Source organism: Drosophila arizonae, chromosome 5, assembly GCF_054131065.1.
Source record: "Drosophila arizonae isolate 15081-1271.41 chromosome 5, UAZ_ARI_1.0, whole genome shotgun sequence".
Taxonomy (NCBI): domain Eukaryota; kingdom Metazoa; phylum Arthropoda; class Insecta; order Diptera; family Drosophilidae; genus Drosophila; species Drosophila arizonae.
Window position 1 is genome coordinate 2,409,312 of NC_142925.1, and position 15,173 is coordinate 2,424,484.

General features: G+C 37.9%; 1 protein-coding gene across 9 annotated transcripts; it reads left to right on the forward strand.

Annotated features, from left to right (window-relative positions):
• The first annotated feature begins 766 nt into the window (after positions 1–766).
• On the forward strand, positions 767–14,917 carry nemy (cytochrome b561 family member no extended memory). Of its 9 annotated transcripts, none has more exons than XM_089470028.1 (7): positions 6,399–6,534; positions 7,082–7,333; positions 13,314–13,419; positions 13,490–13,713; positions 13,780–14,002; positions 14,067–14,231; positions 14,289–14,917. In XM_089470028.1, the coding sequence occupies exons 3-7, from the start codon at positions 13,346–13,348 to the stop codon at positions 14,428–14,430; spliced, it is 828 nt and encodes a 275-aa protein (XP_089326154.1). In that variant the 5' UTR covers positions 6,399–6,534; positions 7,082–7,333; positions 13,314–13,345; the 3' UTR covers positions 14,431–14,917. The 9 variants fall into 9 exon arrangements, with proteins under 9 accessions (XP_017867533.1, XP_089326154.1, XP_089326155.1 ...); XM_089470029.1 differs by having other exon boundaries at positions 13,318–13,419; XM_089470033.1 differs by having other exon boundaries at positions 6,408–6,499.
• Positions 14,918–15,173: the final 256 nt, after the last annotated feature.

The following is a 15,173-nucleotide window of genomic DNA, read 5'->3' on the forward strand; positions in this document are numbered from 1 at the left end:
AAAATGTAAACCCAGCTACAAGTCGGGAAGTTTAATAAGCTGAGTAAGCTTTGCAGATTCAGGCTGAAGATTGGATCCACTCGTTCTACAGCTTATACGGTCTTGTATTTTTGCTGTTCTTCAACTACTTTATTGTACCCTCCCTTAGCATAACTTTCTAAGGATTTTAACTGTTTGGGCGATACAGCTCTATATACTTGGATTGAAGGAAATCTGCAAGCAAACCGACTCTTGCTTTTTGTATACAAATAAATAAAAAATGACACATCCCGAAATCAGATTTTTGATATTGACAGACCATATCAATTGTTCACATATCATTAAATCTTTTCCAAATGGTTTATCAATGACAGCCTTCTAAAACTAATAGCTGAATCACTAGTATTTAATATAACTAGTGCAAATCTATTTTTTAGACCGCCTTATATATAATTCTATATTTTTTCTGATGAATATGAAAATTCTATTACCAAAAATCATATAGACCGCCTTATATATAATTCAATATTCTTTCTAATGAATCTCAAAATTCTATTACCAAAAATCATACAGATATTTTTTGTCTAGTTCATTGACTAATACTCCCGCTCGCGCTTAGTTGATATAAAATTTCCCCCAACTTTCATTGCTTTCGTACCACGACACGCAGTTGTGTGTGCTCGCGCTTCCAAGTTCGAAAGCGCCGCAGCGAAACGAAGTTCGAAAATTCGAAATGCGCCGCTGCCGGCTGCCGGCAAGCGATTTAGTTCAGTTTAGTTCGGACGCAGCATTCGAGGCGAGTGGACGGCGCAGTATTCGGGTTTGCTCTCAGATTTAAATCGGACATCGGACAGCGGACATCGGGCGGTTGCACATTTAGCTGAAATGATAAATTCACAGCTCGATTAGCTTAATCATACGGCAGTGGCGCCCTTAATTAGTGAATATATTTATATACAAATTGTAATTGTAATTGAATTATTAAGTCAACAAGCTATTTGCATTCTCGCATAGCTCGCACATTACGCACTGCATAAAAACTTGGGGTAGGTTATAGAAAGACGACTGATTATTTGTATTGTTTGGCAGCAGAGCAAAAACGAAAACAAAGACAGCAGCCGAAGCAGCAGCAGCAGCAGCAGCAGCAGCAGCATCCGCAGCATCCGCAGCATTAGCAGCATCAGCCACAACAACTACTGCAATTGGCCAAAATTCACAACAAAAAAATCAAACTTTTTTTTCGAGCTGTGTCTGTGTGTGAACCTTGCTTAATCGGATTAGCTTGACTACTATATAGTCGAGCAAGCCGCAGAGAAGTAGCTGGATTATACCTTTCAGATACATATGCGTAGTTCATCTATATATTAAAGGGAGATTTAAGCAAATGGCTCTTTAAGTGCGTATCCGGTAAACCATTTTCGAAATGCTTTTCAGTTATTGTATTCAGATACGCTTGTAGTTACGGAAATAGTTACGCCGCATTGCATAATATGCAGTTTCCTATATCAAATGGGGTCTGCGCTTCGATATGTGGGCGCCCAGCAGTTGGAACAATTGGGGCCATCGAGCAATAAGCGCTTAGCTATATCTTACGAATTTCCTCACGCAATCCTCCGACTCTAGTTAACAATTGGGAAATGGCATTGGAATTATTACTTGTGCGTGTGTGTGTGTGTGCATTTCCTCTTGAAATTAAAAGATCTAGAGATTAAAGTGGCATGACTTTGCTTAGTTTTATGAACTGAGAAAGACGGGGAATTCGAATGTGTCAGTCGACATGAACAAGAACTATTTGAGATGCCTGAAGCAGTACTTAAGATTTGTATACCCAAATCAAATTTAAGCTTTAAAGAGTAAAGAGTAAAGGATTTGAGTAATTTAATTTAAGAAATAAACTTAACTAAGGGAAGTACTTTGAGGCACTTAGAGTGAATGTTTGAGCTGAAGCCTCTTTTATTTAGGTATATGTATGATATAGGATAGTCTATAAGTAGTACCCACTAATTTTCTCTAATGCAAACAAAGTGTTTAACTCCTGATTAGGCTCTATATATAGTTATTTGGGTGGGATGGTTAGCAATTTGTAGGTAGGAAAAGTGTCACGAAGCAAATCGAATTTCCAAGAATAAAAAAAACATGGGCATTAGGTAAACAAAGGAAACCGGGACACTACAATACAGTCATAACTGTCCATTGGCTATTGGCCAAGTCAGGCGTGAGAAATGGACACATGTCGATTATGCAAAGCGATACGACAGGGCGTTTGCCAGGAAAACCTGACGAGTGAAAAGGAAGTTAAGTGCGAAGAAGGAGAGTGTGAGGGAGAGGGGGAGAGAGATGGGGTGCCAGCATATTGAATGCATTCAAGTGTCCATCAAATGCCTTTCGCTGGGCCCGAGTTCAATGAACTGTCAATAAATGGAACATACGCACACGTACTCAGGCATAATTATTGTGGCGCACACAATAGTAGTGGGAATAGTAGTAGAAATAGTAGTAGGAGTTGGAGGCGAGCTCAATCAAACTGCGATAGCTGGCGACATCCACGTCGGAAATTGGCGCTCTCAGAACCCACTCGGACGTATGATAGTCAATTTTACACGTCTACGACTGCCACAGCGTACTCGGCAATGGCAAACAAAAGAAAGAGAGTTCTCTATAAGGAATGCCGACTGTGAGATGCACTCGATTGAAGTAAACATAAAATTACATAAGGGGAGATAGAACTTTGGAAGTTCATTTTAATGAATTCTTTTATGGAGTTGCAGCTAGCTCATTTATACTTTTAAATATTTAAAAATGAAAATATAGAAAATCATGAAGTAAATATATTAAATTGTAAAATCTTCCCAAAAAAATATTTAAAATTGCAAAAAACTTTCACTCAAGCAGAGATTTTCAATACACAGAGTTTTGAACTTGCTCCTCTGTATTACCTCATCATTTGCGCTGCTCTGCTTACAATCTCTGCTCAGTCTGTTACATGCTTCACTAGGTAGTCAATGTACCCTTTGTTGTTTTGCACACACTGAGTGCAGCTCAAGTGCAATGCACTCGAGCAAATATGTTGATGCTGCAGTTTTACCTTTTGGGCCACTCCACACACATGACGAGCATTTTGTGCATGCTCCAACAAAATATCCCAAAATAAAACTCAGTTTCCATTTTAAGCATAAATTTAGAAAGAGAGAGAGAGAGAGAGAGAGGGAGAAAGGCAGCGAAATTGGATCATTTATCGGCGGCACTCGCTGCACAATTCATTCAAAGATATGCCACAGCTTCATTCATATCAGCACGCACACACATACACGTATGCTTATGCATATGCATACACATATGTACCCACAGTCACCCACACACACACACACACTCACTTATTTATGTAGTTGGCTGCCTCGTAATGAAAAGTGGCATATAAAGGCGCCGCTATTCATCACCAGCGGCTGGGGCTGGCTACATGGGGGCAGTTGCCTGCCCAACCGCAGGCGCTGCTGAGATTTCTGTGCCCCCACATTAAACGAGGGACAGACCCTGCACCCTGACTGAATGGCTGCCTGGCTGCCGACAGCACTCGCGTTTGCATCTGTCAGCAGCAGCGGCAGCAGCTTCTGACTCCGATTTTAGCCGCTACTAAATATTGTGGAAAAACATTTTTATGAGCCACAAATGAAAAATGAAAGAAAATGTTGGAAATGCATGACTGCATAACACTCGTTTGTCATGCCTTAAAAGCCTGCAGAAAATATTGAGAAAAAGTATTAAAGACAAAGTTCGGTAGATACCCTAAATAGATCTAGCCATAGAAGTTAGTAGCTCTAAGCGAAGATATAGTAGTGATCAACTGAAAACCCTTAAATCACAAACTACATGCACACAAAATACGAAACTAATATACCCCGATTCGAATACCCGAATTAGCACAGCATAGAATTCAAAAGAATCCTGTGTTGAATGCCTTTTGACTGCCTGCCTCTCTGTCTGTCTGTCTGGCTGTCTGTTTGGCTGTATGACTGTCTATCTGGCTGCAGTTGTTGCTCTGAATTTGATAGCCCAGCCAGTGCTAATATTATCATCCTTTCAACAGGCTATCATCGGTGCTCGCTTAACTATCAGACATTGATTGCTTTCACATGGATAGCAATTCGGTGAGTCCCCTGCCGCCGCTGACGCTGGAAAATGAGAAGACGCCGCCCGGCACGCCCAATGGCAATGAAATGCCACCGCCGCCGGATGAAAAGTGAGTTCAAATATCTGAATATCTAGAGAATTTTATTGGTAATAAAAATGTATTTTAAGACATGAATATTATATTAATCCGCGTCTTAAAGTGCTTTGTACTTTTGCTTTTACCTTAATGAATGAATTGGCTGCTCAGCATTAGTGGCTTATTGGGATATTGCATTTTGTTATATTATTTAGTAATAAATCAAACATAATATATTTCAAATACATTTTTGTAATGCTTACTATAATTAATATTTAGCAAAGTCTTAAACCCACCTGCAAAACAAACGTACAAGTGATTTAGCTGGTACACAAACCCGAACCACAACAATTTGAATCTGAAGCAATTCGAAGTAGAAAACGTCGCAAAGCAATTGTAATTTCATTAGCAATTTATGCTGATTTTACAGGGTATTTGTTGACATAACCAACCATATGGTGTTTCTCTTGCAAACACATGTCTAGCAGATCAATTTGCTATATCAGCTATGAAATTACATAAGTCTGTGCTGCGCTGCTCTACTCAACCCAACTCAATTTGCAGCTCAGTTTTCTCTGTGTTTATAAATATTTGAATGAAAATGGTGTCAAGTTGAACTGCGACTGTAGCAATTTGGCGTTGTCTAGCCCGACAATTTGGGGTATTTAAGCGAAAGCCCTGCCTTGACCTCGTCCTGAGCTGTCGTCAAAATACAAAATATAAATAAAAACAAAAAGAACTCGTTAAAATGGCGCTCATTAATCGTGCCGTAATGGCCAAAGTGTAACATTTACATTTCAAATAGAGGAAACGAACGTTACGAGCGCTAGTGACACGCCTTAAGCCAGCTGCCAGGTGGGCGGGGCATATGCCTTACGCCTTTCTCTGTTTTTAATGCGCCAATTTCCTAAGCCGTGTACACAGAGTCGCTCGTAAATTCTATTTTAATACGCGTTGCTCTCAAATCAGACTGACCAAAGAGATATATGGAACGAACACACACACACACACGCACACCTGTAAGCACACCTGTGCACACACACCTGTTTACACACGCACACATTCAACAGTTGATCGCGTGCGTGCGCCCAGTTGACGCCAGCCAAAACACGCTTCATCCTTCATCCTTTATCCTGTTTGACTGGCCTGCCCCATGACCTCCCTCCCACTGCTCCCATACCCCGTTGTAATTACTGCACACATATTTTGTTGGCCTTTTTGCTCATTTCATTTCGAATTCGATTTTGTGGGCGCGCGCTGAACTGGATTCGTGTTGCCCGGCTCCATGTGTAATGAGCACGCATTAGCTGGGTGTGTTCGTTCATAGTTAGGTTTGACTGTACGCTTTGTAATTGACAAACTCTAAGAACTGCTCCAATTTCATTTAGCATTAACCAAGTTCATTTGTTATAAATATATAGGGCATATATGATTGCTTAACAGCTGTTCTGATTGCTCTTCAAAAGTAAATTTATTTATTCATATATAAAAAATAGCCCCTGCATTATTCTATTAATAGAATATTAGATTAGTTAAGTCGTTAGTGTGTCATTTTGATTATCTAAGCAGCATTATCTAGTATACCATATTTTATATCTAGCATTTTATTATCACGCAGTTAAACTACAGATTTATTTAGTATATTTGTCAAAACTCAAGCAAATAAATTTATCTTTTGCAGTATTTGTCTAAAAGTCTCAAAAATATGCTCACATGCTTTTGGACAAGGTCACGAGCGTTTGTAAAAGATAAGATTAATCTTCTGACAGAAACATTTTAACATTTTCTGTAAGTCAGAATTTAAAAATATTTTTTTACAACTTTTCTCTGACAAAAACTTTTTATTTATATTCAAACATAATTCAATTTTATATTTTTGCACTAGACGCACTAGCTGGTTTGTGTCTATGCTTGATCATGTACACATTTCGAACTTCGATATTCAACATTTCTTTACACATTTGACAGTGCCATTTTGAGTCTAACAGCAGCACCGAATGTTAACGTGTCTCTGATTTAAAATGTACAATATACAATTTCTAGTGCTAATTTAGCATTGCTGACATATTAATAAAGTTATAAAATACATTTATAAAGATATATGATCTTCAAAAATAGTTGAAATATATAAACTTATTACAATGAGCATAGGTTTATAAAAATCGCCAAGATTTGCATTACCATAAGAAAAGCTCTCTTAACATAGGCTCGCCATTTCTCTTTCTCTTTCTCTCGATGCGGCAGCGCTCTCAGCTTATCGCTAGCATTTTTCAGTTGATTTTTCAGTAGTTCATTCGCCGTTGATCCGTATCGAGCGTAGGTTGCAGCAGCCGGAATATTGAATAAATATCGTGAGAAAATTACAAAAAAAAAAAAAAGAAATAAAACTTAATGTGTGTGGAGAACAAAACTTACAAAAATAACAAAAGACAATATAAACAATAACCTTGCGCTCTTATGTAGAAAGTGCTTAGACCGTGTCTGCCTTTTGTTTGATAGATACATCAAAAACTATCAATGGATGATCGTTACACGAGAAATCGAAAGTTTGAATAAATACAAAGAAACCGTCATTTACATATGCATCAGACATTAATTAAATTAAATTACAAAAAAAAAAAAAAACACGAATAAATACCTAAGTTTCTTGTATTTGCAACTGAAAATGGAATTTAAAGCAATGAGGAATCAAATTCAGCCTAGTAGGGCTATGTTTCTGAACAGCTAGAATGTCTGACCAATTAACGCGCTGATTAGCAAGTCAATTCACCAAATGTCAGATTGATTTATATATATACACGTACATATATATATATAAGTATTTATTACGTTGTCAAATGTTCCTCTCAGTTGCAAATTCAACACGTTTAATTTGTGTCAATACATCTATTTTTACAGAGAACTTAAATAATAATTTGTGGGAAATTCCAAACAGAAATTAAAAAATAAATACAAATAAAAGCTTGTTAAATCTCTAGCATCATCTCTCGAATTTTGATCTATACATTACGTATACGCCGTGTGCTCGCCTCTGTGTGATCGAGCGCGAAAGAAACAAAAGCTAAACACAAGGCACATACATCTACATAAATTCGCTTAAATGCGTGAACGTCATTTGGGCAAAATGCCGCGCGGAGGAACGACAACAGCGTAAGTGCGATGCGACGAGGGCTGTTCATGAAACACAGCACGAGGTTATCTAACAAAATTAGTATAGCTCTATATCTAGATTTTTTATTAACATGTTAATATTTTTGTGCTAATTGGAACGACAGTTCACGTGCCAAAAGCAGACAAACAAATATTTGATTATATTTAATAATATACCCTCAATATTTGAAGGATACTGTTAGATCTTAACTTACATCGTGATGTAACATATGAACATACTCTGAGAAAATAAAATGTTCAGAAAGGTATATTATATGGCTAGTCCTCATAGATGCAGCTTGATCTATGTACATCGTTGTTTACATAAGTGAACATCATAAGGTTTACTGCTCACACATCATGTTTATGTAATACAGATAGGCCTCAGCTTATATATAATGATGTATTAGCAGCAATACTCATAGAACTTACATTACATCGCAATGTGCCATGGCACATTTATTTCTCATGAGAAATACTAAAAGATCTAAGCTTACTTCATCATGCTTGATACTAAATTCTAATAGATACTTGCTTACATCATGATGTAGCATTGTGACATATCAGCTGCTTTGCTACTAAGCAATTTTATCTTATATAATCTACACTTTACTAAACTATTTTGTTATATATTGACTAACTGTCAACTCTTCGATCCACCCTGCATCTTAAGCACCCGCTTATACACACACATACGTACATTTAAATTGATAAATGATGTGTTGCTCGAGATGTAGATTGAATTCCTTACATATATGCCGGCAGAGCTCACTCTAAATCGAGATCGAGAGCGAGAGGGCGAGACAGAGAGAGAGAGAGAGAGAGAGAGAGTACTCTAAAGCAAGCTAAAGCCAAGCAGCCTGGCTCTTAATTCCAATAAGACAAACTTTATGAAGAAATGTTTATAAGTTTCTATGTATTTGTATATGAATATAAATAAATACAATAATTCAATGAATAAATTGCAGGGCAACTGCGCCAGTGTGTGGCGTTTGTGTTGCGTGTCGAGTTCTGGTACTGCGAATTTGATTGTATCTTTAAGATACAATTACCGTACACACACCAGCACACAAACATGCACACAGATATACACAAACACACATCTGCAGGCGTAACAGAAGCTGCCGTTAAACAAAACGAAGCACGAAAATGTTCCAATTGAAACTCCCCGAGACGTCGCTCAGTTCGTAAACAATTGTCGCCCATTGTAAAGCAACACCAACAACACATGCACGCACACACACACACACACACACAGATACTTGCTTGCAGTCTAAGCTTGTACATAATTAACCCGCAGGACACATTGCGAGCGTCTGTTTTATGATTTTTGTTTCTTTTCTCCTTCTTCTCTTCTGTGGTTTCGTCATGCTTGCGCGCAAACGTTTTAATTTCGTTACAAACGTACTTAAATTTTAATTGTATTTTCGTAATTTGTCACATCCTCAATGTGTGCTTCCTGCTGCCGGCTTATAGATGCATCGCGCAGCACTTGCCCAGATACATTTGTATCTGTGCCACAAGTAGCTGATGCGAGTCGCGCTCCAGTTTGGTTTTGCGCTCCTCGGTGCCATCCAATCCATACCACGCCATAATTAGCCCGCTTTCAACTGGGCGAGTTACTTGGCTAAAGACCAGTCATTGCTTGGGCGCTAATTATGGCGCACAGCAACGCCTAGATACATTTGTATCTCGAGATACACGTTGTAGCTGTTGAGCATTAGCTTGTTCTTATCTGTCTGTCCAAAGATAAGCGACTAGATGGACATCATATCTAGTTAATGTAGGTGCCTAATCTACTTGACTAACCTCTCAACTGTTATACTCCTACTTATACGTCTGCCTATGTGTACTTATACTTGCACTTATACTTCATACTCGACTGATCACTAAAGCAAAAATGTAGGTTCTTCTTATGATAAGCTGATGTTGATAACCTTTTAAACATTAATGCACAGACTTATGCTTGACCTTATACTAACTCACTAAATGACTATTTTAGTAACATTTATCTTGAATTAAGTTTCTTTGAATGCCCTCAAACAAATTCTGTTCTTATACTTATATCATATTCATCTTATACTTGTGCTGAAAATGATGTTTCCAAGTATACTTATAAGTAAACTTATACTTACAAGTATATTTATACTACTTATACTTATACTTATACTACTAAAATAGAAGTTGAAGTTTGGAATTTTTCCCCACACCCAAAAAAGACTGAAGGTAATAAAGATTACATAGCTTAGCAGACATAGGCAGGTGCGATATGATTTATGGACTAGCCTAGGATTTTGTGCAATTAAAAGAGTGCAAAAATTGAGAGTTACAAAGTATTGTAATACAAAGTATAGAACTTTTATTGCTGCACCTATGCAGCTATAGAGACAAGAAGCATATGCTAAGAATGCAATCTGTGTACCTTAGCCATAAAGCTTTACCAGATCTGCATATCTAATAGTACCAAAGACATAGCTAAATATATTAGATAATAAATAGTCATCATACTATTTAGGTTTAAGGATATACCAGTAAGACACATAACGTAAGGGCTTAGGCTATAAATGTAACAACTGAAGCTGAGTGAGTTTCTAGTTGAATCAAGCACTTCAATTGGTCACCTGGGAATAAATACATAGGCTATAGAGAATATAAAAGTGTTTATAATACAATAATAATAATAATATATTTGCCGCATAATAGAACAATCATAATATTACTGCTTGAAAAAGTTGGTAAAGAAATATAGATATTACACTATATGCTATCTGAAGATCTTGAACTGTGATCTGCGGATTGTTATGCATATGTATATACTGTCATATATGGCTCCTATATATAATAGGATTTTATATGCCTACGACATGCAATTCAGTTGTATTCAATTCAATTTATGGCTATCAAAATAATGACTTAGACAATCTACAACTAATTTAAGCTTTGCCTGCTTTCGCTATGGCTAAAGAGGAGCTGCTGCTGCTGGTGTTGTTGGTGTTGTTATTGTTGCTGTTGTTGGTGTTGCGGTTAAAGAACTGTCAACTTAAGATTTTAGCTTTCATTCATTAAACAACAAACCAGGCACCAGACAGTCTACAGTCATGTCTGTTGCTGCTGCTGCTGCTGCTGTTGTTGTTGTTGTTGTTGGGTGTATGCAGTGTCAAGCACCTCGAATAGTTGCTGACCCATTAGCAACAATTGGCATTAAATTCATCTGGAGGCACGTTGAAAGCCACGGTTGCAGGTTCATGATCAGGTTTCGACTTGCAACTTGCAACTTGCCACATGACTATGTAAAACGAGTTGTGGCAGAAAAGCAAAAGCAAAAGCCAAAGCCAAAGCTTTTAGCGAAATTTTCCCAGAGCAGACGGGTGAAAAAAAGTGAAAGAGATATATACACAGATGCAGATGCAGATGCAGATACTACAGTTGCAGCTGCAGCTGCCGCAGCCGCTGCCCCCGCCCATTGTGGTTGCTAAACAATTTGTGGTCGTTGTTGTTGCTGCTGCTGCTGCTGTTGCTGTTGCTGTTGCACTTGGGCGGCAAGTGAAATGTGTGTTAAAGCAAACAGCCTGTTCGTTCGGCTGCCCGCAAGCAGCTCATGTGTTGAAAGCTAAATGCCTCTACACTTATACATATACAAATGCACACACACACACACACACATCTAAATGGTTGTGCTGTGCATTCGCCCGTTCATTGACATCGCCCGCTGAGACATGATGCATCGGCTGCACCGCGCCTAATGAAATTGTCAGGGCAACAACAACAGCCGCCAACAACAACAACAACAACATTGTCGGTCGATCGGTCATACGGATGCTGCGGCAACATGTTAATTAAAGCGCTTATTATGCGGCGTATCACAAAATGTTGCAAGTGATATTAAAAAACCCAAAACCCAATTAATAATTTCAGCCACTGTCCACACAAACACATACACACACACCGACAGCAGCGGCTGAGAAAGTGCGTGCCTAAATAGGCTATTTAACAAGCTGTCTTTAAATACCCTGCACTCATTAATAGTGTTAAAGGGTAGATAGATTGGCTATCGATTTGGCAGATAAGAATATTGGAATATAGTGAGAGTAAATCTTATACAAATGTAGATTGTCTTATACGGTATAAGAGCTTTAATGAGCTCACCAGAAATATCCACGACAAGAATATTTATCACTGAGATCAGTCTTCAAATAAGAGACGTTAACTATCTATATAGAAACATTTAACTGTTATCTTTGCTTTCATAATCCTAGTCGTAACAGACAATCAAATCTGAGAAGAATAGAAATGACATAAGAAAAAGCCAACAAAATAATTCAAGTTTCATTACGACCGCTGAACCCGGATTACAGGGTATTACATAAGACTTGTAAGCAATTAAGAGCACCATGCGATTGAGATATGCACTACAGGGCATTGGCTAGTGTCACACTTTCCACTATAAATTACCCTCACACTATCATTATGTTGCTCATAAATGCTTTGGCTTTTGCTTTCATTATCAGGCGCCGAGTGATTTCTTTGGCTTTGCGCACTATTAATTTAAATAATAACAATAATGATTTTGTTTGTTTTGTTGCTTTCGTTTTGTGGATTGGGTTGTTGCTGTCACTTCAAGTGCAGCAGCGATTGCACTTGGAGATGATTAAGCAGCTCGTTGGCCAACAGCAATGCGCCTAATTACCCACAGACCCCAACGACACCACCAGTGAGACCCCCACCCCCACCTATCCTATCTCAGCTACTGCACTCCACATTTGCTGTCTGTTTACTTGGAACAGCTGCTCGTTGCATTCACTGTGAATTGTGATACGGCAGCAACACTGTGAGAAATTTCACAGTACGACAAGATGAGCACCCATTCCTCCATGCTGCATCTGCTTATGGATGCTGAGCTCATCTCCATTTCAGCCATCGAAATGTTTTGTCATCTGATCACACGCGAATGATGACGAAAAGTTATTATTATTATTTATTATGTGAATACCATTTTAATTGGCATCGAATTGCATATGCTCCATAAAATTCAAGCGACAATTGAGAAAATATTTATGTAGAACGGAGTTCTACATGAGCATGGCATACATCATATATCTTGAATATGATATATTTGCTTAAAGTTTTTTTTCTTTAGCTAAATTTGGCATGTGCCGTTGAAATTGTTTGCCATTTATCTCTCGATCAATGGAAATATTTATATGTTCTTAAGTAGAATTATATACATAGTTTCAGCTTGGGAATTAATAGCAAACTTTTGATTAGCGCGTTAAAGTAAACCCTTTCCAAACATAAGCCGTACTTGGCATTTTATTATATATACACTCTTATATAACCGCTGAAACGAGACCTAGACAAGGTTCCAACTTGCCTATTATACCCTAATATTCAGCAAGCTTTCCAAATGTGATCATAAAATATGTAAAACTTTTCAAACACACAAACAATATTATACAGAAAAAAAAAAACAAAAGTACAAAAAAAAGGAACACTGATTAGATAATCCCCATGGGCAAAATAGCGGATTATTTAAAAGAAACAAAAGGCTACAAGAAAATAAAGGAATATTTAAAAAAAGAACAGTAAGAAAATGAGTACAAAAGGCGATGCTAACTCAATTGTATTTGAATAAGTCTGAGTCTGAGGTAGAGTCTGAGGTTGAGTCTGAGTCTGAGATGATGACGATGTCGAGGCTAAAGAACTGAACCAATTAGCGGACAAATTAGATAATTGCTAGAGTTTTTATTTGTTGTTCAGATTTGCCTTTGTGTTGTGAAGTCAGTGGAAATGTTTGCTTTATCAAGCAATTAAGAGAGAAATTGTAGGTAATTATGTAAGAGGGAGAGACTCGGGCAAACTGTAATTATGTAAGATGCGAGAGGGAGACAGTCAGACTAAAGATCTTTTACATAATTGAATAAGCAAACGCAAATAACTGAAATCAACCAAATCCTACATACACATACATATTTGCATATAGATAGATAGCAGGCTTAACTTGGATAAACAATTATGGAGATAATTGATCGCAACTTTATAGATGTGCTAAATCGAGCCATACTCGGAAAGAGTAAACCAAGTGAAAAGTAAATCTGATCTAAAACTTATTTAATTTATATATGAAAATCTCTCCCCTTCTTCTTCATATCATTGCAGACGTTATGAGGAGGATCCAGATAATGCCTGGAACTGTTGTTCCTGGTGTGAATATTTGTTAATCGTAATACTCTCTACCATATTGCTAGTGGGTGTCTTGATATTGGCACTCTTCTGGGTGATGTTCTATCGCGGCGGCTTCGCCTGGTCGGAAAAGCCACTGAAGCAATTCAACTTGCATCCCATTCTGATGATAGCGGGCTTCGTAACGCTATCTGGATTCTGTAAGTTGAACATGCTAGATGTGGATCATCAGATATATCATCTTATATATATATATATCATTTCAGCTATCTTAGTTTATCGTCTGTGCCGCTGTGTCAAGCACATCTATGTGAAACTGATTCATATGTTCTTTCATGCTGCCGCAATACCCTGTATTGTTATGGGCTTCCTCTCCGTCTTCGACTCGCACAATGCAATGGCCAAGATCAATTTCTATAGCCTGCACTCATGGCTGGGCTTCGTGACGATGTGCATGTTCCTGCTGCAGTTCGTAATTGGCTTCTTAACGTAAGTCTCCCACGCAGCTCTTGCCCAAGCATATCTCTATGGCCTTTAACTTTTTCCTTCTCAGATTTCTGGTGCTGCTCTGCTGCGACAATAAAACCTACAGCTGTCGCTCGGCCATGGTGCCGATACACGCCAGCCTGGGCTTGGCCAACTTCTGGCTGGCCATAGCCACCGCTGTGACGGGCATCATCGAAAAGGAACGCGAGACTGCCAAGGATCCCACACTGAGGTGAGTCCCAGGCTGAACTCTATGGAACTCTCGTATTCAAATCGCTTCTCTTTGCAGCGACGATAATCGCATGATTGAGCATTACATAACAACTGCGATGGGCGTCACTCTCATTCTGATTGGCGTTATTGTCACCTTTGCCGTGCGAAGAACCAATGCACCTGCCTCTGCCAAAGTCTATGTGACCGAACGCATTTAGATTGTGGCCAACTGCCACGCCCATAACTACGGCCGCCTGCCACAGCCAGTGTTAAAATAGAGCTGAAGCTGTCTGTTCTAAAAAAAAAAAAAAACAGAAAATCAAAAAACATTCGTCACATCCATAAACTCTCTCCGTTGTCTGTGTAGCACAAACAGCACAAAAGCTTCTCTTCATATACATACATACTATACTATACGATACTATATACATATATACACTCATATGCCAAATCAAAAATTCGTTCTACAAAATCAAAATCAAGAATCTTTGCCTACATTTGCTGCTAAGTAGTTTTGTCTATATACATACATATATATATATATAGTAGTAGATTCATTAGATACAGGCGAGAAATATGGATATAAAAAAAAAAAAAAAATCTTATAGTACCGCCCAGCCCAGAGACCAAGCATTAGAATTTTACACAACAAATTGAAATAGTAACTAAATATACAGCAAAACAAATTTAAAAAAAAAAAAGAAAGGAAAATTCTTAGAAATTTATAAATAACTAACTTTAGTATACAGCTGAATTCTTAGCCAGATCTTTTGATACTATTCAAATACTATTCATTATATATATAATATAAACACCTATTGTACTATACGAAACTAATGCATAAAACTTTTTTATATTTACATACGTAGTTATTGTCGCATTTGATGTAATTTTTTGCTAAATATTTGTAATTCATAAACGAAAACGAAAACGAAAAAAAAAAACACGCCTAAGCAATATA